The sequence below is a fragment of the Lampetra planeri genome, chromosome 39, assembly GCF_965212315.1.
Source record: "Lampetra planeri chromosome 39, kcLamPlan1.2.h2, whole genome shotgun sequence".
NCBI lineage: Eukaryota > Metazoa > Chordata > Hyperoartia > Petromyzontiformes > Petromyzontidae > Lampetra > Lampetra planeri.
In genome coordinates this window covers 1,174,775-1,200,693 of record NC_136145.1, presented here as the reverse complement: position 1 = coordinate 1,200,693, position 25,919 = coordinate 1,174,775, and the positions used below count along the sequence as shown (strand labels likewise).

The 25,919-nt window shown below is 49.4% G+C and overlaps 2 protein-coding genes across 4 annotated transcripts in view; both read left to right on the top strand.

Moving 5' to 3' along the window:
- Window positions 1-1,710: 1,710 nt before the first annotated feature.
- On the top strand, window positions 1,711-19,598 carry SELENBP1 (selenium binding protein 1). Its single transcript, XM_078612506.1, has 12 exons — window positions 1,711-1,858; window positions 4,518-4,568; window positions 5,975-6,087; window positions 11,175-11,360; window positions 12,822-12,942; window positions 13,881-14,063; window positions 14,521-14,702; window positions 15,809-15,887; window positions 16,184-16,305; window positions 16,757-16,849; window positions 17,958-18,076; window positions 18,954-19,598. Exons 1-12 carry the CDS (start codon window positions 1,855-1,857, stop codon window positions 19,114-19,116), a joined length of 1,416 nt encoding a protein of 471 aa, XP_078468632.1. The 5' UTR covers window positions 1,711-1,854; the 3' UTR covers window positions 19,117-19,598.
- Window positions 19,599-20,787: 1,189 nt separating this feature from the next.
- LOC144731455 (mothers against decapentaplegic homolog 4-like) overlaps window positions 20,788-25,919 on the top strand; it is a 31,944-nt gene continuing 26,812 nt past the window's right edge. For all 3 annotated transcript variants that reach the window (XM_078612504.1, XM_078612505.1, XM_078612503.1), the window contains exons 1-2: window positions 20,788-20,974; window positions 23,637-24,711. In XM_078612504.1, coding sequence (XP_078468630.1) covers window positions 24,475-24,711 — 237 coding nt within the window. In that variant the 5' untranslated portion in view covers window positions 20,788-20,974; window positions 23,637-24,474. The remainder of the gene's footprint in view (window positions 20,975-23,636; window positions 24,712-25,919) is intronic.

The following is a 25,919-nucleotide window of genomic DNA, read 5'->3' as shown; positions in this document are numbered from 1 at the left end:
ACTTAATCCAAGTTGTTATATCGTGGGTACGACCCTAAAATGCCTCTTTGAACAACCGTGGCCAAACGTGAAGTTCCCATTGCAATCAGGGCACACGAGTTCACAGACACACACACACGTTAATCATACACGGCCCGGAATGAGAGTATTATTCCTTTAGCGGCTGTAAAAAAAACCGTTGCATTCAACAAATATGCAGAGCAGGGTGAAGAGTTCAATGTTGCAGCGATTTATGTCCAAACATATTTGTCGGGACACAGGCCATGTGGAAACTGGAATTATTATTGCTCATTGTGAATTTGCAAAGGAAATACAATTACAGGAATAATTTGAGGAGATTAAACGCTCGGACACGTGATGATGTCAATATGGTGATGTTCTTACATGGGTTAGAGAGCTGAAATGTAGCACAGATTGAGTCGAGCGCTTGTTTATAAGAAGACAAACGAAGAAATAAGAGCAAATAAATAAGACAAAAATACAAACATAATCGAATTTGGTCCCAAATATTGTTTTAACTGGGCCAGGCCGACGATTTAGCTCATCGCATCTCTGGGGATGATAAAAAAAAGTGTGAGCACCACTTGGTGGTGAGGTCTGTCCCACAATGAACAGATGCGCCCCTCTTCACTGACACGTGAATTGTGCCTCCATTTTGTACTCTGTGTAATGGCTGACACCCCCGCCTGGCCTCGTGGCTCAGAGACTCTTAACTCGAAACTTCCTGGTCACGTGACCAAACTCAGCACCATCATTTCGAGAAGTTTCTGTGTAAACACGCCCACATATCTGTCGCGGGGCAGAAGAAGGTCAAAAAGTGGGAAACGCCTCGTTGTTCATTTGACAAGGCTATCACTTTGATTTGTTTTGAAAATTACAGCGTGGAGGTGGATTGATTTTACAACACTCGATCGAGATTGAGAGCTCATTTCTTTAGAACTGCTTGTTGTCTTTACGTTTAGTTTGTTGTCCTTCCCCCAACACCTCTGATTAGCGCCGTTGGCTACGTACGGTGCGAAAGAAGTCCAACATACACACATTGGAGTATGGGGCGGGGGTCAGACATTTGTGACGATGTGTGACGAGGCGGGGGGGGTTTGAGAAATGTGACGTCACATAAGAATGCGCAACTTTCAATACATATAGACAACACGTTCTACTTAATTAAATATACTTTTTAATAAATGTTTTCTCCTACAACATCAGACTGCAGCATTAAATATGCACTACAATGACAATACTGTAGTTTAAAGCGATTTGAAGCATGTTTTCAAAATGGAAATATGGTTTTGGGGGGGGGGGGGGGCAGAGCTTTGTGACGTCATATTTGAGGGGGGGGTCTGACTTTTTGTGACGCCGTGTGACGAGGGGAGGGGGGGCTCAAAAATCGTCCAAAATCGCGTGACGTCATTTATGGACGGCCCCTATGGGTCTCTATGGGTCTCTTCCTTCGGATATTAGTAATCCACTAGGAGTTAGGATGCACTTTTAAATCATCATCCAGATTGAAAACGAATTTCTTTAGAACTGCTCTTTGTGTCTAGTTTGTTGTTCTCCGATCGGCTACGTGCGGTGCGAAAGAAGTTCAACGTACACTACATACATCCCCCATCCGCAGTTAACCGAGTTATTCCCATTCCCGTGGGGGCGCCCCATGACCGATCATTGATATTGTAACTTGTAGAGCCGCCTCGCCCTTGACGGCCAATCGGTGGCCAGCGGCTCTCTCTCCACTCCTCTCTCTCCATTCCTTTCCCTCTCTCCACACGCCTCTCTCTCCATTCCTTTCCCTCTCTCCACTCCTCTCTCTGCGCGCTCCTCTCCCGGGACAGCGCCGGTAACAGCAGCAGCAGCATGGGTGAGAGTCTGCACACCCTCCAGCCAGCATTTGATTAACTACGATTTCACCATGCGACATCAACCAAACTCCATCGTACACCACGGCACAACCGTGTTTAACCATCGCAATAGATGGCGACATCACACACGTATCGTACACCACCACCACTACACACCATCATTCACGACTATGGCACACCCTTCATACACTACCATGGTTACATCACCATAGAACCATCTACACCATGATTCGCTGCGATTTACAATAATATACTACCAGGCCCCCATGGTGCACTGGCATACACCGTGATTCACCACGTTATACCGTGATTCACCATGATTCACCATCATACACTGTGATTCACCATCATACACCGTGATTCACCATCATACACCATGTTATACCGTGATTCACCATCATACACCATGATTCACCATAATACACCGTGATTCACCATCATACACCATGATTCACCATCATACACCATGTTATACCGTGATTCACCATAATACACCGTGATTCACCATAATACACCATGATTCACCATCATACACCATGATTCACCATCATACACCATGTTATACCGTGATTCACCATAATACACCGTGATTCACCATAATACACCGTGATTCACCATCATACACCATGATTCACCATAATGCACCGTGATTCACCATAATACACCGTGATTCACCATAATACACCGTGATTCACCATCATACACCATGATTCACCATCATACACCATGTTATACCGTGATTCACCATAATACACCGTGATTCACCATGTTACACCGTGATTCACCATCATACACCATGATTCACCATATTACACCGTGATTCACCATGATTCACCACGTTACACAGTGATTCACTTTGATCAACTGGCAATACACCATCATACCCCGTGATTCCCCATCATGGCACACACCGTGACACACCTCCACGATTTCCTTTGCAAACCTGTTGCTGCTGTTTAGCAACATTCTGTTGTTGTTGTTGTGCTGCCGTGTTTTAGTGGGTAACGACAATCGTGTCTGCTGTGCAGAAGCAATGCGCGCGGATGCGTCGGTCAATTCAATTCCGGGATGCCCCTTTGTTGTAAACCATCGTTATAGAGTGGTGATGCTAAAATATATATATATTTCTTGTAGCATTTGGCGGCTTTTCTCTCTCTCTCTATCTCTCCCCTGTTTTTAACTCCAAAGTGCAGGCCGACCAATCCGTGCAAGCAAATACTATCCCTGCAGATGCCCCCTCCTCCTCCGTGCCAAAGTCCAGCGCGAGGCAGCTCGCTGGCGCGCATAGGTCGCGAAACTTGGCGATGACGGCACCCTCTCTCACCTCGCCGAACCAAACCGATGCTGTGCAGTTAAATGCGAGCACGTGTCGGGGAGGTCTGGGTTGTGCCCGGACACGACCAATTGTCCCCATTTGTCCCCTTGCACACCCCACCGCCACCTCTCTCTCACTTTTTTTACGATCAGTGGAAACAAGAAGATGCTCGGTGTATTCGGCACTTTGCTTCGTTCATCATTTCGTAAAAAAAATTAAATTTTTTTAACTTTGCTTTATGTAAACCCCCACCTCTCGCTCACTCTGTCGCTCGCTCTCTCTCTCTCGCTCTCTCTCGTTCTGCACGCAGTCGTTCTAGCAGTCCGACGGCCTCCGACGGGTAGCTCACATCAGCATACAGAGCTCCCCGTCATCTGCCTTTCTCTCTCTCTCCCTACCCATGTCTAACTCTTCTCCTGAACTCGAATTCGCCGTTATTATTTCAACTGCGTCCGTCCAGTGCTCGCCTGAGCTGCATTGGCTTCCGGACGCCACGATGGCGAAATGTTAACTACCCCGCCTGGTGTATTTTTAGGGGTCATGGGTTCGATCCCTAACCGTGACGCCTGCGTATTTAGAGTTTGCATGTTCTAACTCGCCGTGGTGGGGCGGATTTTTATCCGGGTGCGTTGAGAGAATTTGGCTGCTATACATTGCCACATTGCCACAAAACCACTTCGTTGAGCTATAATTTATGGCCAGGTCGCTTTTGAAAAAGAGCTATACAGCTGAGTGGGCCTTATCTGGTATAAGAAAACAGTTGTATAGAATATTAGAACATTGCACACAAAGTGCTCACCACCAATGAACCACAGTACCACCTTGCTGGCCTCGTCAGGGAGAATAAATCATCTCGCGAACTCCGGTCATCCTTGCTCCAGCTTTTGGTTGGCATTCGAACAAAGTCGGGCACTGCATCGCGCACTTTCAGATGCGCTTCTGCGGCCATTTGGAGCCCTTTTCCGATATTAGGAAGCCACTGGAGCAATGCACTTTTAGATCATTCAGATTGAAGACCCATTTCATTAGAACTGCTTTTTGTAGTTAGTTTGTTGTCCTTCACCCGCACCTCCGATTAGCACGGTTGGCTACGTACGGTGTGAAAGAAGTTCAACATACATCTGACCTTTGATACATCATGATGCTGCCGTGCTTGTAATGGTGAGCACGCTGGACAATTAATTCTCCCAGCTCGGCAGTCAAAACAATGTGCAAGTTTGTTAACCACCACTGCCCTGCCTCTGACCATGAATAACAAACTCTGCCATCACACTATGCCTGTCCCCACGTGCTAATAATTATCGTTGTTGTTCCGTGTGTTGTCCATTGTGTCTCCAAACCAGCTTGTGGACACTGCGGCCCTGGGTTTAAGACCCCCCTGGATGCCATGAAAGGTAGCGCTCTCGACTATACCCCTGTAGTTCCTATGATCACTATTACATTGCTTTTATGGCTTTATTTTTGGTGATTTCGAAAAGTTTTTTGGTTTGGCCATGTTTGTTTGTTGTAGTACGGAGTTAGACTGATGGCCTTAATGTAAGTTGTCTTGTGGTTGTTGTTGTTGTTTGACTTGCATCCCACTGGGATTTTTGCACACAGCGTTGGTGTACGGTGATTTTTTCTGGAATTTTTGCTGTTTTTTTTCCTGGATTTTCAGTTTGCACATAGTCACTTTAAGATCTGCTTGGTTCTTTCGGTAAAGTCACGTAGAAGGGAAGTAATAAAATAATAAAAATAAAACATAATAAAATGAAAAAAAATAAAACATAATAAAATGAAATAAGAATTATTTCATTTTATTATGTTTATTTTTATTATTTTATTACTTCCCTTCTACGTGACTTTACCGAAAGAACCAAGAAGATGAATCCCTGCAGTCACGAAAGCTTTAAATCACTTTAAGATGTTTTCTTGTTCATGTTTTTGTTTTTTGTTTGTTGCGGTTGTACCCGATTCAAGAGCCGAATGGCTCACAGGGCTATACCTAATAAATGAACCTGAACTGTAATGGCTTGCCCTCGCCACGACGCTCAAGGCGCAGTTGTAATTAAAATGCAGAGTTAACGCCCAGCATCATAAGCCAAGTTGTGTTCGACTGATGTAATCATAGCATGATGTTTGGTGTCAAATTCCATATCGTAACGAGGTGGCCCTTGCCTGTAACATCTGGCAGTTGACCAGCGTTTGGGTCAAACAAGGCTGACTCGACTGATGAGACATTGTATGCCAAACCCCGTTCAGAGTTTGCTGCTGACTTGATGCACTCCCAGAAGGCCTTGTGGTTGACGGGAAGTGTAACAAAAATGCAACAAATGTTTTGGATGTGGAGGGACAGATATGTGATGACGGCATACAATTGTAATAAAGAGCATGGTGCGTTGCAGAATGGCACCTCCAGGCCCAAGGACCAGACAATAAGGACACGTAATCTCTATTTACAATGTGCATTTGCCTTTTTACAATGTGCACTACTATACACTACACTACTATACACTACACTACTATACACCACTGCTATACACAGCTATTCACTATACACTACACTATACACTACACTACTATACACCACACTATACACTACACTACTATACACCACTGCTATACACAGCTATTCACTATACTATACACTATACACTACACTACTATACACCACACTATACACTACACATTGGGCTCTATGGAGGCCCGTCGTTAACCGATTAGTCGTTAACACTGGTGGTCGTTAAGAGGGGTTCTACTGTATACGCATGGCCGTGCTCATTCATTAACCTCCCGGTTCTCTTTCCTTTCTCCTCCCCAGGGCCCAGAGAGGAGATAGTCTACGTGCCTTGCATCTACCGCAACACAGGAGTGGACAAGCCAGATTACCTGTCCACAGTGGACGTGGACCCGGACTCTCCCACCTACTGCCAGGTCCGTTTAGCACGTCGGCTTTCGCGACCAATATTGTTAAAGGATAAGTGTCTCGTGGGTTACATCGCGTAAATATAAATGTGTCATTAACCCGCCACCACCCAACACAGCCGATTAGTAAGGTTTGTAAGGTTTTCATGTTGCTTAACTGTTACTAATGCAACTGGAAATATGTACTGCATATTCTCAGATTAACATAATACATCGTAATTCATGTGAATATATTAACCCTGAAATCCTTACAGTGATGACATCACCTCTACTTTGTTTAAGCCCTTTCTCAGTTCACTCAGATTCAGAATCGGTATTTAGACTGCGGGAGGAATCCGATGAGCTGTGAAGCTCTTTTCCCACGAGACGTCCACAGTGCAGGCGGGTCGGCAAGTGACAACAGCAAACAATGCGACAAACAATACAAGTGCAAACATTGAGAAAAAGGTAAACAAGTCACTAAATTTAAATAAATAAAAAGTGTTCATAATCAACGTTTTTTGGTTAGATCGCGTTACTTATAAATGTGTCGTATCCCTCCACCACCCGACACGGCCAATCAGCAAAAAAGTGTCACATTGACAAAAGACAAATTTACAACATTTACAAAAACATTTTTTTGTAAATGTTGTGGTTTCACGCTTCAACACACAGGTGGGCTAAAGCAGTGAACTATTTGTCTTTTGTCAACGTGACACTTTTTTGCTGATTGGCCGTGTCGGGTGGTGGAGGGTTACGACACATTTATAAGTAACGCGATCTAACCCAAAAACGTTGATTATGAATAATATTGGTCGCGAAAGCCTACGTGTTAAAATGAAAAGTGACTAATTAATTCATGAAATAAGTCCCATTTACCAAGCTTGGGCAAGGCAGTAAAACAACACCAACATTTAGTCCCAGGCCACACCAAGATGATAAACTGGCAACTGCTGGATGAGGGCCTCTGCACGCCTGTGCGAGGACATCTGGCGACGCTCCACCACGCTGACCGGTGAGGGTTGCTAAAGGCAAAGGGCGCTTAGAAAGTGCAGTACGATAGTGCACTTCTCTTCACCGCCCTCGGCTACCGCACACAGAGTTCCTCAGCGCAGTGTGAACATGTGATCGCCCATCCAAGCACTAATCCCGGCTCAACTCTGCTTAAGCTTCTGAGACACAAGATTGAGCACATCCCGCGTGATTTTGTCACCGGCGCATTGCCTGTTGTTGCATGTCATGTCAGAGCTGGTGTGCACCACGTGATATGACTCGACCATGCGTCGAGTGCGGTTACCCAGAGGAAACCCATGCAGACCAGGGGGAGAACGTCGGTGCCCCAGTGGAGGTTCTTGCTGTGATGCGCGGCTGTTGTCAAGAACCCACAGAGGACACTCTTTACGAGACTATTCTGGCTTGGGGTTCCTATGAATGAGGGTCACCTTGTTCGTGTGGCAGCCCTTGCTATCGCGTGTGCCGGGGTCCACGATGTGTGTGGGGGGCGACAGTGCAGCGGCTAGCGCGCTGCGCTACAAAACGGGCGGCCCGGGTTCGATTCCCGCTCACGGCCAAAACCTGTGACTATTTTCTGAACTGGTCTTGCGCCTCCTCTAGATCGACTTGGCCTCAAATGAGTAGCTGGTGCGATGTGTAAACATCGCCTCTAGGGAGACAAAGGTGGCCAGGCGTTGTGTTGGCTACCTACCCCCTCGTGTTCCGTGCCAGCCTTCGTAGGTACTCGCTGAACAGCACTTGCCCCAGCAGTCACTCGAGGCTATATGGAGGATATTTGTCTTTGGTGTACGGTATTTTCTCAGCAGAAAAAGCTTCCCAATGCCGTGCCGCTGCGTGCTCGAGTGGTCTGCTGAGTGTCGACACGGGCGGCTGCTGGCATCTTTAAAAAAAACATTCAACTGGAAGAGCACTCTGAGTGATGCTCTGGGAGATGTTCTGGCATTCTGGGTTTTGTTGTTTTTTTCTTTCCCTCTGCCATGGACTGGTGGTCTTTCACATTATGTGTTTATATATTTCTGGCCAAAATACCAGAACACCTTTACCACTCATTGGTGTCCGATTCGTCGACATGCGCACGCGTGTGTCCTGCACAGTGATGTGCCGACAATTCCAGACACGCGAGTATAGCAGGCGCGTGTACGTGTGTACTTGTATATTGTGACAACGGTTGCCCCAACAGTCTGTTGAGGTTATACAGAGGATCGTTGTATATTGTAAGCAGTGGTGGTTTAGCGGTTAACACGCTTCTCCATAAAACCTGGAAAAACGAGTTTAATTCGAATATCCAAACTGTTCCCGGGCCTCCCTGAGATCAACTGGGACTTAAATGAGTTCCTGGTGCAAAGTGTTGGCTACCCCCACCCACTTTTGTGCCTTGTCGGCCTGCATAGGTGCCAAATTAACAGCACTGGACCCAACAATCTGTTAAAGGCTGCACAGTGGATCTTTGTCGCTTGTCAAGTCTGAGTTCAAAGTAAGCTAGAGCTGTGGGCAAGATGGCTTTCATTAAAGTAAGTAATGTTTCCCTGTCAATATTTGACATATGGAATGCATACAGATCGCTGCATATGATGTGATGCAGGAATTTGGATGGCTCGTGTAAGTTATCGCTACAAGGTTAGAGGTCAGGCTTCGGGTCCACAGCAATACTGACCACACCTGACGGATGTTTGTGTTGTCCGCCTGATGATGCTGGTTCTAAATTACTGGCGAAATGTCACGGTACTCGAATTGTAAATGCTGTGGGTTTACTCTCCAACACTCCGGTGTGCTCAGCTAGTAACGAATTGGCACGTTTTGTTCACGTGACCGAACCTTACTAATTGGCCGTGTCGGGTGGCGGCGGCGGGTTTAACGACACATTTATATTTACACGATCTAACCCAGAAACCTCTATTATTGATGTTTTGTCCCCGATCACATGTTTTCTGTGCGAATCCTCTCTTAGCTGTACCACATCCAACGTGTGTTTGCCTCGTGATTTTATTGCTTTGTAATATTTTTTTCAATTGTTACCCTCCATGTTTTTTACTCTGTTTTTAGAACAGCACTTGGTCAGTCCACTGCCGAATGGCGACTTGCAGATTAATGATAAGAATTTACAACTATTCGTAAGGCTCCTTCCAGTAATGTCTCAAGGGAATTGGATATCTCACACGCCAGTGATGTATTACACTGGTCAACACACTTTTTCTGGCATAAGGTATTCCAACGGTTTTAAGGTAATTTTGGGGTGCCGATTCCAAATCTGGCATCAGTTTTTGTGTATCACATCAGGTTTTTGAGATATCACATATTGCATTTTCAATAAAAACTGCAGAAGAAAAATATTAAATAAATGTGGATATCTACATAAAATTATATTATAAACACACTTTCCTAAAAATACAGCACCATATTTTAACACTAAAGCAGTCACTGACTCGCAACAACTTGCAATCATAAGTGACAGAGTTAATTTTGGGTAAAATCAATGAAAATGAGGTATGCCGATAGCATAAAATGAGATATGATAGAGAAAATCTGAGACCAGATTTGGAATCAGCACCCTGAAATTAGTCTAAAACAGCTGCAAAAGTCCAGGCCAGAAAATGTTGTTTTTGTTGACCAGTGTTATTGGAAGCCAAGTGCAGTCCCATGTTGGTGACGTGGCATGAACGAGGTAATTCAAATAGAAAATATCTCTGGAATGGGTCTGGAGAGGGCGGTGGAAGTCAGAGGTTGAATGGTTCCCTTTCAGTGAAGACTCGAGTTTGATAGCGGAACCTGCAGCACAGGGTTTGTGTGTGTGTGTAGCGTACAGCGAGCAACAAGCAGAGTGCGTGAGCATGTAATACAGTATTTGTAAAAAAAAAAAGTATCAAATACTCGGTGAGAATTTTCCGGTGTTAAAAATATCTCCGCATTAAATTCAGCTACGGTTTTGACATGAGCTTCCTGTGGCATTATATGCGAGTGCGATTGTACGGAAGGACATCATATTTTAGATTATATTTATATTTTCCTCTGCGTATCTCTTTACGTCATAGACATGGCTCGTTTTGGTTTTCCGTGAAGTGGCGACGCCGTGGGGCGCCACGGTGGCGAGATGTTAATTACTTCGCCTGGTATACAGGAGGTCGTGGGTTCGATCCCGACCCTGACGATTGTATATTTGGAGATCGCATGTTCTCCTCGTGGTCGCGTGGATTTTTTCTCCGGGGTTTTCCCTCCACATTTAGAATCAACATCACGCGTTTAGAGTATTTGGCTGCTGTACATTTCCACGTGTTAAGCCACTTTGTTGAGCGAACATTTATGGCCAGGTCGCTTCTGAAAAAGAGCTGTACAGCTCAGTGGGCCTTACCTGTAAAAAAAAAATTGTATATTTACAAAAACACGACATGCTTAGATTTTACATCGACAGCTTCATTTCGCTACATTGTGGCAATGAGTTAAAATGTTCCTCGTTTGTGAACAGAGTCAATCATGCGCTCACAGATAAGTCTGCCATTTATGGGTTATTGGGACCGAGGAAATAACAACTGATCATTATTTAGCAAATTCGGTGCAATACTTGACACTGCTGATGAGACCCAGAAAAGTCAAAAACAGTCCTAAATTTACTAAAACAAATTGTGTTAACAAGGCTCATAGGTTGATAGAGCTAAATGTTTTATTTTTATGAGGTGAATAGACTATGGCTTTCTAACCTCTGCCCCCATGATTTAAAAACGAGTCCAAATGTGATCAATAACTCACAAATCACTTTATTGGGGGGAAAAAACAAACACGGATGTGGCAACACCATACCCTACTGGCAGAGTAATGCCCATTTGCAGGCCGACGCTGCCTCCTGCACGTTGTGCCGCACAGGGACAGCCGCCACCATTGGTCCCCTAGGCCCGACCGCTGCAAGGCATCTCCACGGTTGAGATGAGACGAGATGCACGGCGCTCCGAGTTGCCCGGGGGCATCGACGCAAGCGCCACCGTGCACGTAGTTTAACACGTAGGCCTTCGCGACCTTTATTATGGATGTACACGTAGCTCCTCGTCCCTCCCCCACCACCCCCCCGGAGCGCAAGGCCTGAGCCCTCGGTGCTGCGGACGCTCCTCCCGCAGGTGATCCACCGCCTGCCCATGCCGTGCGTCAAGGACGAGCTGCACCACAGCGGCTGGAACGCGTGCAGCAGCTGCTACGGGGACTCGAGCAAGCGTCGAGACAAGCTCATCCTGCCCAGCCTCATCTCCTCGCGCATCTACGTCGTCGACACGGGCTCCGAGCCGCGCGCGCCCCGCATGCACAAGGTCCGGCCCGTCACGCGCTCCTCGGCCCGGCGGCCCCCTGCAGTGTCTCGCCTCCGCTGGGAGAAGGGCCCTCCGCTCCAGGCAGCTCCAGGGAGCTGCTGGAGAGGGTGTTTGGCCTGCTCTGCCGTGTCTGGCTAGACATCTGGCCAGACCAGGGGGAATAACAGTGGCCAGACATCTGGATGCCACGGTGACGAGATGTTAACTCCCTCGCCTGGGTATGCAGGAGGTCGTGGGTTTGATGCTGACCCTCGCCCGTGTATATTCGGCGTTTGCATGTTATCTCCCCATGGTTGCATAGATTTTTTCTCTGGGTACTCCAGTTTTTCCCCTCCACATTTAGAATCGTCGTGTGTTTAGAGTGTTTGGCCGCCTCGTTGAGCTATGATTTGTGGTCAGGTCACCTCTGACAAAGAGCTGTAGCATTCGTTTTTAGTTTCGTTTAGATGGGAGTACCCACACTTTACCCCGCCACATGTGACCTTGCGTATCGGCTGACTGGTTGCGCCCATGTATGCTGCTGGGTGGGCAGATGCAGTGGAGGGTGGGATAAAAAAAAAACCTCCGCCTCGTTGTTTACAACTGCCGCGCCGGGAGATCGAGCCAGGAATCTGTGCATTATTAAAGCCAGCATGTCGACCGTTACATCTTAGTTGCGTGACTGGCACATAATTATGTCGCCTCACATTAAGCTTCGTCCGAGTCCTCTATAAAAGTTTATTCTGATAAATGACAAATGCAAGGGGGAGTGGGTTAGGAGGAGCTGGAACGCGGGGGCTCAGTTTGTTAGGCTCCGTGTGAACTTTTCGAGCATCTGTGAATTCGATGATTCGCACGATCAGGACATTCCAAAGGCGGAATCAAATCTGTGGTGAAGCTGTTTTTTTTCCTATTCGATTAGACGGCGTTGTCGCCAGCGATGCGTGTCGGGTTTGTCTCGCGATGCGTTACGCATGGCTGGCACGGCGATTGTATGTATGTTGAAGGACAACAAACTAAACACGAGAATCGGTGTTAAATAAGTTTCCAATAAAGATTTAAAAGTGCGTAGCTCCAGTGGCTTCCTAATATCGGAAGGAAGAGCGTTCCAGACGGCCGCAGAAGTGGATCTGAAAGCACACGATGCAGTGAACTACATTGACGTGTAGTTAAGGCGACTAAATTCCCCCGAATGTGAACGCGGAGCAGCGTTGTAGCGCTAAACGAACCCGCGCTGTGAACTTGTAATGCCGAGTTCGATTCCCGGGCACGACTAACATCACTGGCGAGGGACAACTGACCGTACGGTCTCTGTCTGATAAAACTTGAGCTATGTTTGCCACAGTCCTTACGATGACAATCCATCGATCGATGGTGCTTCAAACAACGTTTGTGCTGCTGCTCCTGCTGCTCCTGCTGCTACTGCTGCTGCTGGGTGCTGCTGCTGCTGCTGCTGCGCTATGACAATGCCGCCCGGTGCAGGTGGTGGAGCCCGTCGACGTGTTTTGGCACACGGGGCAGGCCCACCCGCATACGTCGCACTGCCTGGCGAGCGGCGAGGTCATGATCAGCACCATGGGCGACCCCGCCGGGAACGCCAAGGGTCAGTGACCATCCTCCCTGCGCGCTCCCCCCCGGCTCGCGTTCACGCTCGCCCCCTCGTGCCGTGCTCGCAAACTCCGGGTTGGTTTTAGTTTCCAGGGTTTTTTTTGCCTCCATTCAGCCGTAGAGGGAACGGCAAATGTGCGGTCCTGCGATCGCTCGCTCGCGCCACCGCTGTCGGAAGGAATGTCCGGGAGAGGAAGCTCGAGAGAGCCACTCCAGAGCGGTGTTCTTCACATATTTTCAGATGGGGGAGTGGGTGGCGGGAGGGACGGGGTTTAAGGTAACTTTCCCCCTGCTGCTGCTGCTGAACAGGGGATAGAACTGGCGACCTCTGGATCGCAAGTCCGTTGTGTTGGCCACGGTGGCGTGGCACAGCGTCGTTGTGCTAAAAATGAGTTCCGCATCGAAACGTTGCCAACGCCGGATCGATACCTTTTGGCTAATTGTATCGGATTCGGGGAGAAGCGCGAATCGCTCTTTAAACACCGGGTGGGGGCGGGGAAGTGCTCTGGGAGCGGACGTTACGCGAGGTTAAGAACGCGCTGCTAAACGTGAAAAGGTCGGATGAGCAAGTGACACGGTCACGCCACACTGCCGTATGGCGAAAATTATTGGCTGCGAAAACACGCATTTTGGGTTAACTGCCGTATGGTTACGAAGTAATCATAAACAAGACGTGTAACGCGCACGTATTTCACAAATCGGACACAGTGTTCGATCAAGAAGTCGGAGGCGCAGAACCAGAGCTCTAAGTCCATCGTGCACCAACCTGAACAGGTGAGAGCCTGGACCAGGTGACAGCCTGCAACAGGTGAGGGCCTGGGCCAGGTGAGAGGAGAGCCTGGAGCCACTGCGTGAAGGTAAACGACGGCGCTGTCTCCCCTTTCTTTCCCCACGAGCTTCCGCTGACGACGCTGCCCCCGCGCGCGATCGCAGGGGGATTCATCCTTCTGGACGGCGAGAGCTTCGAGGTGAAAGGGCAGTGGCAGGCGGAGGGAGAGAGCGTCCCCTTCGGCTACGACTTCTGGTACCAGCCTCGGCACAACGTCATGGTGAGCTCCGAGTGGGGCACGCCCAAGGTGCTGGCATACGGATTCCGCCTGGAGGACCACCAGGCCGGTGAGCCTCGCACGCCTCTCCCCCCCGCCACATCACGCGCCCGTGCACGCACACCCCGCGTTTTGCCAATCCGCTGCTGGACGAAGGCCTGCCCACGGCCTTGCAGGACGCGGGGGGGATATTTGATCGCACTTGACCGCGCTGGTCATTGCGCGGTGGTGAAGGTGGTGCGGGGAGCGGGTGGCGAGCACAGAACAACGGTCGGGTTTGCTGCGCTGCCCTCTGCTGCTCTTTGCTACGCCTGGTTGCTGTGCCCGGTGATGCTCGCCCATCCAAGCGCTATCCAAGCTCGAACCTGCTTGGCTTTCCGAAATCTTGGCGAGATGGGGCACGTTCGTGTGTGAACATTCAGTGACGACGACGATAACGAAACCGGTGACGGTCAATGTCGTGCCGGCGATGTGGAACCCCCCCCCCCTTCCGGCCCAGCCTCGTAACCTCTGACCTCTCGCCGCAGGCCACTACGGGCACAGCATCCACGTGTGGGACTGGGAGCGCCGCGTGTGCACGCAGAGCCTGGACCTCGGCCCTGAGGGCGACATCCCGCTGGAGGTCCGCTTCCTGCACGACCCCAGCGCCCCCCAGGGCTTCGTGGGCTGTGCTCTCTCCAGCAACGTCTTCCGCTTCTACAAGACCGAGGTTAGCGGCGCCACGCTGCGCAAGGCGCACCCGTGAACGAGAAGAGACCACGTCCTCTGAATTATTCCGCTGGCTCCCGGAATCGGAATCCCATGAGCTTATGATGCTATTTTCCCACCAATGTCCAGTAGGGACGGGCCAGAAAGTTTACACACAACAAACAACATTTTTGGAGATCGCTCTAAACTCGCCATCTTCTTCATGGCCTTCCAGGGACTTTGCCTGCCTCTCCTATCTCACCTCACTCAGCTCCTCTCCACACACTCGCCACTCTAGCGAGCAATGCTTTTTTATTATCTTAGCCCTGCATAAATGTTATTGATGGGATGTCGCTCATTCTGCTCTGTTGACCTCAAGGTCTGGAACTCCCATCCCGAAGCCGTCTGTACTGTCCTGCCCCTGTTCAAGTCCAGACTCGAGACCTCCCCTCGTTTCCTTCTGCCTGTCACCGACTGTCTCTCTCTTTCGCTCTATAAATAAACATGACCTTATGTCTGTACAACCTCTTGAGATGCAGTCTCATGCATATTTTGTACGCATCCAAAAAGTTTTGTAACTCATTCAGTCATCAGACTAGCGCCACCTGCAGTCCCGTGCGTAGGGTGGCAGGAGGAGAGGGCGTGCAGTGCCAATGAATGTGTTGAACTTATTTCTTGTTTGTATATTGAACTTCTTATGCACCGTATGTAGCCAACCGTGCTAATTCGAGGTGCGATGCTCATGCACACGGCATTCTGCACACACCTGCCCCGCTCCCTTCACCCAGAGTTCAGCGGGTTGTTATCATTGGTGGAGACGGTTTGGTTCAGTAACCTTCGACAGGAGCGTCCGGCCAAGTTTTTTTGCAGGAGGGGGGGCGATGTTGCTGCCGTGGCGGTTGTTTCGTATCGGCAGTAAAAATTAGTTGCTGGTCGTGTTTCTCGCCGTGTACGGAAGCTCGGCTCGTGCGTAGAGTCGCGGTCGAACTGAGCGAGAGCACCGCGGCATCGCGTTTCCACTGTCGCAGCAGGTGAGGTTCAGCTGCCAGCTGCCGCCCAGAGATATTCTCGCCCAAACACACATTGTGCGTGCGCATGTGCATGCATATGCATACGTGTCATACACAGAAGGGGGACTGGGCTGCAGAGAAAGTCATCGATGTGCCAAGTAAGAAGGTGGAGGGCTGGATGTTGCCAGAGATGCCGGGTACGTTGACACACAAGGTTTATCGTCTGTGGCACTGCTCTGGGATACACTCAAAAAGTGATTTTTGTGAAATCCCCAATTGAGTAATTTGCAAGTAATTTTCAGCATTGACACGTTTGGCCAACACCAGTTACACAACAGGGGGGGGGGCATATAAACCCCACACTGACAGGATCTCGAGTTGGGAATCAAACCTCAGGTGCTTCTTGCTACGAGGCACGAGTGTCGTCACTGCGCTGCCCGATGAAATTGTGATGTTTGGAACGAACCCTCGGAACGCGCTGCGCTGATTCTAGGACTCATCACCGACATTCTCCTCTCGCTGGACGACCGCTTCCTCTACTTCAGCAACTGGGTGCACGGGGACATCCGCCAGTACGACGTCACGGACACGCGGCACCCCAAGCTCGTGGGACAGGTGCCGCTTTCGCATCCTCGCCACCAGGGTGGAATACCCACTGGGTGACCCCATGGGTGCCCCACGGGTGACCCATAAAGTGGGAGGGCCAGACCTACGACTGCGACCCACTTTACGGGTCACCCGTGGATAACCACCCCCCTTCCCCCCGGACATGGTGCTGACCTCATAATTCACCATCACCTGTTAACAAGGGCGTGGTGCTGGCCACCCACCCCCTCGTGTGCCCTGCTGCTGTCACCCCACCCCCTCGTGTGCCGTGGTGCTGGCCATCCACCCCCTCGTGTGCCGTGGTGCTGGCCACCCCACCCCCTCGTGTGCCCTGGTACTGGCCTTCATAGATGCTCGCTAACAGAACTTGCCCCAACAGCCTATTAAGGCTATCCAGGGGCTCTATGTATTTTATTAACAGCACCAACTGAGTAGTGTGAGTGGGGATGCATGCGTGCAGGTGTTTATTGGAGGCAGCATTCTGAAGGGCGGCCCTGTGCGAGTGATCGAGGACAAGGAGCTGAAGGAGCAGCCTGAACCTCTGGTGGTGCAGGTGAAGAATCAATGCTGCTGGCTGCATTTACCAGAAAGAAATATAAATGATTTCAATACAAATGCATCCAAAAGGGCTCATTTAAGCCATTATCTTCTGTTCTTTAAAGCCCAAATTTGTGGGGGGTTTTTTATATGTTCCATCAAAATGATCGTCCCACACATTTGGAGTGAATATCGCGACCAGTTTTGGGCTCACGGCATGTTGCGTAAAAAACACACCGCCACGGACAGCTGACTGACGCCTTGTCACGCCGTGAGTGTGAAATACAACTTCCAAATTTTTGGGAGGCTCGACTGGGACGCATGGAGAGCTGGCAGGCCCTCCTTCAATTAGCTTCGGTTATTTCTGCATACATTGTTTGGTCGTGACACCAGGGCCGGTCACTTCCCACGGTATTTCCTTACATTCCTCCATTTTCCCAGCTCCCCCTCTCTCCAGTGAAAGCTTCTGAACCCTTTGTGATGTCATCTCTCGGCCTCCACTCGGCAGTTAGTTTCGTCTCTCTCGTCAGTCGTGCTCGTGACCTCTCCTGCCCAATTCAACTTCATTTCTTTCAGTTTAACACGTAGGCTTTTGCGACCAATATCCATAATACAGGTTTTTTGGGTTATATCGCATACATGTAAATGTGTCATTAACTCCGCCACCACCCGACACAGCCAATTAGGAAGGTTTGTCACGTAAACAGAACGTGCCAATTCGTTACGAGTACAGCACACCGGTGTGTTGGAGAATAAATCCACAACATTTACAATTTGAGTAATTGATTTCGCTTTAACAGCAGCAGCATCATCATCAGTGACCCTTGTTCTCTTATTTCTTCATTCCTTCTCACCAAACCAAGCACCATAAATTAAACACTTCTATCGATCACCCTGTACAGACAACACAATTTCATTTAAATCGGCGACATTGCATATCCGTAGGTTAAATCGCAGCTCAGATCCTTGGCTCTGATGGTGAGGATTTGAGGCTTTCAGTCCTGTGAATCGAGGGGATGTATGTACGTATGTTGAACTTCTTTCGCGCCGTACGTAGCCAACCGTGCAAATCAGAGTTGCAGGATCTACGACAGTGAGAGCTCACGCCTCGTTGCGTTGCGCAGGGCAAGCGGGTACCTGGCGGGCCCCAGATGATCCAGCTCAGCCTGGATGGGAAGCGCCTCTATGTCACCACCTCCCTCTACAGCGCCTGGGACAAGCAGTTCTACCCTCAAATGATCAAGTACGTATACGTTACATTTCGATTTGAAGTTTTCGTGACTGCAGGGATTCATATTCTTGGTTCTTTCAGTAAAGTCACGTAGAAGGGAAATAATAAAGTACATTTTACAATTTTATTGTTTTATTTTCATTATTTTATTATTTCCCTTCTACGTGACTTTACCGAAAGAACCAAGAATACGTCAGCCATGATCAATCCACTGCTGGATGAAGGCCTTCCCAAGCCTTCTTCACCTGTCCGCTATCCTGCGATGTGATAATCGACCCGGAACCTGCACAGTAGCTGACTTTGTCGCTCCATCTCTTCAGTGGAACGTCCTCTCGGATGCATTCCATTCAGAAGTAATGACGCAAACCGCGGTGCACTAACTGAGGTTATCTCCCAGCAAGTGCAGCACGAGGGTAACGTCACACCTAACGTTTACTCGTCGCAAGCCGGCAGATAACTGTTACGGTCGACTTGAGAATTTCTTGTAAAACCCAGTTTGTCTCGCAACATATACCGATTGAACAACCGGCTTATGCACGGGAGTATGGGGCAGGACGGCATTGTCCAGGCACTATTTCGAAATGTACGAGTGTGTGTGTGTGTGACCCGGCGACCCGAGTTCGATTCCCGCACACGGCAAACACCAGTGACGGTTATCTGGACCAGTCCTGCGCCTCCTCTGGGTCGACTCGGCCCCCGTTGAGCACTTGGCGCAGTGTGTAAACACCGCCGCTCGGGAGACCAGGGTGACCCGGCGTGCCGATGCTGCCCACCCACCCCCTTCGTGCGCCGTTTCGGCCTCTGGCCGCTCGCCCAACAGCGCTTGCCCCAGCGGCCCGTGCCAAGGCTACACGGGAGGGGATCTTTGTGTTTGCGGTGCGCCACGCAGGGAGGGCTCGGTGATGCTGCAGATCGACGTGGACACCCAGAAGGGCGGCCTCTCCGTGAACGAGCGCTTCCTGGTGGATTACGGCGCGGAGCCGGACGGTCCCGTGCTCGCCCACGAGGTGCGCTACCCGGGCGGGGACTGCAGCTCCGACATTTGGCTCTAGCCTCTCAACCACCCCCCCCCCCCCACATCGGGTTTGGCCGGAGCGCCTTGCGGACGAACGAGCACCGGGGCAAGATTTCACCTCGTGCGGCCGCTGCCCCCCCCCCCCCCCCCGCTGGTTTCGTAGTTCCGGCTCCACGACCTTGGCTTTAGGCCCACGAGCCCAGAGCAGCAGTTTTCTCGCTTTGTGTGGGTCACACCGCCTTAGGTGGCATCACTTTCGTGGCTTCATGTGTCTTAATGCGTTGCCCACAACAGTGACGTCTGTGTGTGTGTGTGATAATCACTTGGAATGGGTGGGTTGTGTCAAATGATTCGCTTTCATTGGTCGTAAAAAAAAAATGAGAACCACTGTTGTTTTGCTGTCTTATGTGGTGCAAACAACATCTGCTCTGGTAATGTTGTTAATAAAGTGTATTTGTATGTCATTTTAAATACAATTTCGTAATTCCTGCTGAAAATAAATCCAAATTGCAAAATAAATATGCGTTGACGTGTCTTTTTTTTTTGCTGTTGCGTTTTTGAATGAGCAACATGAATTGGACGTCTGTGAAAAAAAGAGCTTCATAGCTCATCGGATTCCTCCACTTTAAATAATTGTGCTGACGACCCGGTGAGGCCCGCACGCCTTGCCGCACCTCGCACCTCCCTTCCATTGCCACCACCAGAGGTGTGGACTCGAGTCATGTGACTTGGACTCGAGTCAGACTCGAGTCATGAATTTGATGACTTGCGACTCGACTTGGACTTGCATAACAATGACTTTGTCCCACCTATGAGATGTGGACTCGAGTCATGTGACTTGGACTCGAGTCAGACTCGAGTCATGAATTTGATGACTTGCGACTCGACTTGGACTTGCATAACAATGACTTTGTCCCACCTCTGGCCACCACCACACAGCACGCAGTCTCAACCAAACAGCCACCACCACCACACAGCACGCAGTCTCAACCAAACAGCCACCACCACACAGCACGCAGTCTCAACCAAACAGCCACCACCACACAGCACGCAGTCTCAACCAAACAGCCACCACCACACAGCACGCAGTCTCAACCAAACAGCCACCACCACACAGCACGCAGTCTCAACCAGGTAGCCACCATCACACAGCACGCAGTCTCAACCAGGTAGCCACCACCACCACCACACAGCACGCAGTCTCAACCAAACAGCCACCACCACCACACAGCACCCCGCATCTCCCCTGGAGCCCCCCCCCCCCTGCAGCCCCCCCCCCCCCTGCAGCCCCCCCCCCCCCTGCAGCCCCTTCTCGACTCCCCTTAAGCCCCCCCCCCCATCTCCCCTGGAGCCCCTCCCCTGCAGCCCCTTCTCTTCTCCCCTGGAGCCCCTCCCCCATCTCCCCTGGAGCCCCTCCTCCTACCCACTCCCCCGCCCCTCCGGGCTCCGCTAATTCACGTTCCGGGGAGGGAGGAGGAGCTCTGTTCAGATTCCGTGGCCCCCCTCCCGCCTGCGGCCCCTGAACGTGAATCGTTTTACATTTCCCACCGCGGATGGGCGCTGCTCGCGGCGTGGAGGAGCGCGCGCGCGCGGCGATTGGCTCGCGGCCTCGTCACGCGACGCAGCGCCAGCCAATCGCGCGAGCCGAGCGGCCCTGTGCGCGCTAGGGATTGTAGAGGGCGGCCAAGACGCGGGGTGGGTGGGGGGGCCGAGTGGAGCTGATGAGCGCCACAACAACCACCACCACAACAACAACAAAACTCCGACCGACTACAACAAACAACAACAACTCGCACTGTCCACTCGTCGCTCTACCGCGGCGCGTAGTCTTCTGCTGCGGGCAGACACAGCCCCGCGCCCGTGTGATGAGCAGCACGAGGTTGTGGTGGTTGGAGGTGAGCGATGGTGGTGGAGATGCGCGCGCGTGCTACTCCTGCTGTTGTTGTGATGTGCGCGGTGATGCTGTTGGTTTAAAAGTGGCTTCAGGCTGTCCTTCACCTATGGGGACCGCGAGATTGACCGAGTTCGAGCCGCCGAGTTGCGGTCCCGTCGACGCCGATGTCGGTGCCAGCGGCGTCGAGATGCGTCGTGTGTGCACGGCGCTGCTGGGCCGCCCGGGGCAAGCGACGCTCACAACAACGAGCGGATGATTAAAACGGAACCAGTTTGCCGGTGGTCCATCCGATAGTCCTCTCAGAGGTCACGGGACAACTCGGTCTTCTTGTCCCGTGACCTGCCTTCACCGCGTGCTCAAAGTGCACCTAGCCTGGTACAAGCGCCTTTGTGACGTCACCGCTACTTCGTGGCGAATGGGGGCGGTTGTTGTTGGGTGTTATGGACGCGCTGGGTGACGACTCACAGCCGCGTGGTTATCATGTGGCTGTCGTCTCCGGGAGCTGTGGTGGTGACCTCAGGAGCTGGGAGCAAACGCATCCGGTGGGGCTGTGAACGGCCGCGTGGTTTCGCCGTGCCGATCCCGGTTGTTAAGTTTGTTTAGGGGAGGACACACGTCCTCTTTGGCTAGGCTCGGACAGCGGCAGACTATCTACGTGACTTTACCGAAAAAACCAAAGAATATGAATCCTTGCAGTCACGAGAGCTTCAAATCTAGAATACAGCAGCCCCGGTTATATCAATGGGAGCCGACGGGAACGCAGCCGGGAAGGAAGGCGAGAGGGGAGGGGGTTGGATAGAGGAGCCCCCGTCCACGAAGATCTGAGGGACACGGGGTAGGGACACGTGGTAGATACAAGAGGGTGTGTCAATTTAACACGAAGTAGGCTTTCGCGACCAATATTAGCTATATTATTCATAATATAGGGGTTTGGGTCAGATCGCGTTATTTATAAATGTGTCGTAACCCTCCACCACCCGACACGGCCAAACCGTAAAAAATGTTTCACGTTTTTCAAAGGACAAAATAATTCACTTCTTTAGCCCACCGGTGTGTTGAAGAGAGAATCAACAGCATTTTAAAATTTGAGTAGTACGACGTTTCGCTGATAATTAAGTTGATTGTAATTATCAGCGAAACGGCGTACTCAAATTTTGGTGTGCTAAAGAAGTGAATTATTTTGTCCTTTGAAAACGTGACACATTTTTTACTGTTTGGCCGTGTCGGGTGGTGGAGGGTTACGACACATTTATAAATAACGCGATCTGACCCAAAAACCTATATTATGAAGGGGGTGTGTGACGTCTGCCCCGGGGCTCCCGAAAAGAATGGTTCCTGCGAGTGCAGGGGTTGAGGGATTTGAGTAAAGCCCTTCTTAGCCGAAGATCGTCTCGTGCGAGGGACTCCCTTTAATCGATTGATCCTCGGGACCCCGACCCGCAAGTCACGAGATCTAGAGTTTGACGACCCGCTCTGGGCTTGTGTCGTCTCGCAGTACCATCTTGAAGGGTTGTACCCAGTGCCGGATTATCCCAGTAGCACAAGTAGCTACTGATGATGCTACGGGCCCCGCGCTCAATGTTTTCAAGCTATCAATTCCGGTTCATTTATTCTGCACTTGCTCTATTACTATAGTACTATACCGCCTTTGATGAACGACTGGGTGTTTAAGGTTAGCGATTTGTCGTATTATCTGGCTGTAGAGCAAATGAAAAAATACAATTACTTGACCATGCAAGTAATAAAATGTGTGTTTTAATATTTATTTATTTAGGACCCCTCTATAACATATGCTACAGGCCCCGAACGAGTTTAATCCGCGACTGGTATTACCCATAAGACCACGTGAAGGGAGTTACGGCGTGAGGCTTGCCTGGGGTGGAATAGGCGCGTGAGTGACCTCGTATCATCACACTCGACGTGAGCAGTGTTGCTCATATATTATTGGTGGTCATGAGCCAGTGGTGGAAAATCCACCCCACGGTAGCAATCGCTGTGTCTGAGAACCGAACTCGTCGTGTACCGGAGACTAATACCCGCCAAAGGAATGTGGAATTTCCAGCAATGGCTCGCCGGGGGTCGGGGGGGAGGCAGCATAGATGAGTGCTGGTTATGGCTCGTGGGTGATTCCCTCACCCACGGAAGTGACACTGACACTCAATCCCTGCAGCAGGCTCCTGCATTGAGATCGATGGATTGTATTCTTAATTGTTTTGCTCGATGGAGAAAACCAGAATGCGCATAGGGAACTCCTGAATTCGAGTGAACGCACACTTTCCATGAATAGCATAATTTTTGTTTACAATTGTATTTCCTGCTAATGTTTTTTTTAATGTGATGTTTGGACCACGATGCTGTAACTCAACAGTAGTAGGCTCATGCAGTTGCTGGTATTATGGGTTCATTGAGTTCAACTTACAGGTCTGGTAGTTTCTTGCATGAGTTTCCTGGCAACTGTCAGAAACTGCTGGTCTCTGTAAATGGCTCTACACTGGACATTAAATTACTGCACGTTGTTGACGATGTGGATGTTATGCATTTGCTCGTATGCTGCTGGAAAGTTTTACTATTATTGTTCTACTGACAACATTGTAGCAAACTATACATCTGTCAGAATTTTTCAGTTATAATATTTAATGTCTTACCGTTCTTGTTTTTTTCAGAGACGCCTACATTCTGCAAAATATTTGTGAACTCGAAAGAGTGGCGCGTGGAAAAGAGAGCTCGCCAGAGGAACTGTGAAAAAAATCTTCATAGCATCCGATTCCTCAAAGACAAATAAAGATTCTGAAAGATTCTGACATTTAGGCAGCGGTGGTGGGACATGGAGTCATTTCGATATCATTAGGCCAAATGTAAATGGTGACTCCTGAGAAGACAGAGTGGATGGAGAGATTGGGTTTCTCTGTGACGCCTTCCTCCTGAACACTCGTCGGAAGGTCATGGGGTTAGAGACGTCATACTGCAACGCAATACTTTTCTAATAAGTCATGTTAGAATTTGATTCTAGCCGATAGAGACGCCAAAACCTGATATTGTATCCGACGGTCTGTAGCCATCGGAAGACTAGAATTTGCGTTTGAAGATTTTAAAAATATTTTTAATGATATACACTTTTAAATGTAACCTTCACTAACCTGCTTCCGTACCTCCCTTAAAACCCATTTCTTCTCCCTAGCCGATCCTACTGCTACTTCCTGTCCCCACCCCCAAGCTACGACCAGGCCTACCCCTACTACTACCCCTACCCTGACCCCGACCCCGATCACTACCCAAACCCCTCCTTAACTACTCCCCACCTCTTCTGTCAACATAACCACATCACCACTTTTAATAACCCCAATCTTCAACCACTATTATCTTATGTACATTTTAATAATTGTTGTAAAGCACCTTGGAATAAGGCACTTATGAGATAAGAAGTATACATTCAGCTTTTACATCTCTCAGGTACTGCAGGCGTTTAACGGAAGATTATTAGTCTGAAAAAGAGCTCCTAAAATGTCGCTGGGAACACCAACGAGCAACGATGCTTGCCTCAGCATTGTGCACAGCCTCATGTGCCACCGGCAAGGCGGGGAGAGCGAGTCCTTCTCGAAGAGGGCCATCGAAAGCCTCGTCAAGAAGCTGAAGGAAAAGAAGGACGAGTTGGACTCCCTCATCACGGCCATCACCACAAACGGCGCTCACCCCAGCAAGTGCGTCACCATTCAGCGGACGCTTGACGGCCGGCTGCAGGTGGGTCGTGGGACCAACTCCGCGCCACGGAGGCCGTACACATTGGCTGTTGTTTTTCAACGAATATTTTTTTGTGGCTTCTTGATTGAATATAAAGTTAGTTGCTGTAAAGAAATGATGTGGGACTGTATGGTTTAAGTGAATTAATGATCAAATCTGACTTTTCTTTACTTGCTGGGCCAAAAATGAGTGCTACAATCAAAGTAATAATCACATTGATGGTGATGCATCGGTTATATTCTAGAGAAGCTGCATCGGAAACAAAAAGCCACATGTCTATAACCTTCGGAGACTTATGGGTTATAAACATATATCATGAGAAATATCTGATCCTGCTTGTGAATATGACTTACGGTGGTATTCATGTTGCTGCATCTGCAACCATTTAAAACAGTCTTACGGTAAATATAGAATCCTATTTTTATGATTCTATCATTTTCCAGCCTGTAGCTTTTGTGAAATTAATCTTATTTACAGCCAGCAGAGGTTTACTCTTTGGTCAGCTTTAAGTGTTCATTTTTCCAATTTGAAAATAAAATAGAAATCAATTAAGCTTTCTAAAACGATGCCAAAGCGTCATGAGTGCAGTGATACAAGTTGTTGATCCTGCGCCCACGAGTATGAAGAGTGCAGTTGCTGCCATGCGCTCACGCAGATGTCATTTCTGCAGGGTTTTCTGTGTAGCAGCTGTTCATATAAAATAATCCTGCTTATACACAGTGGGGGGAAGCCCCGAGAGATTAATGCTCCAGCTTCTGTCCCTGCTTCCAACACCTGCAGCTTGACATTAGATTTTTTTTTATGCAAATTGGAGATTTCACAGTCTGGAGAGGAAAAAAAATAACAGCACCTTCAGGAAATGTTAAAACTTACTGCAAAATGCCCTTTTGCGAAAAAGTATCAATATTTGGCTTGTAGGTTCATTTCCACAGATATTTGAAGGGGCATGCTTCAGACGTATTGAGGCTGGTGGCTTAAAGCTTCTATTCACAATAACTGGAGGGGCATACTCTTTGGTTTTTTCGGTAAAGTCACGTAGGTAAAAGATAAAACAAAATAAATGAAAACAACTAAATTAAATCACGACGTTTCGGAAGCAACACAAGCATCCGTGATCAGGTATGACCGCCCCAGCAAAACCACTGCAGCGTATGAAGAGAGCTCTTCGGAGACAATGTGTTTATATAGAGCGTTAGGGGGGGAGGAGT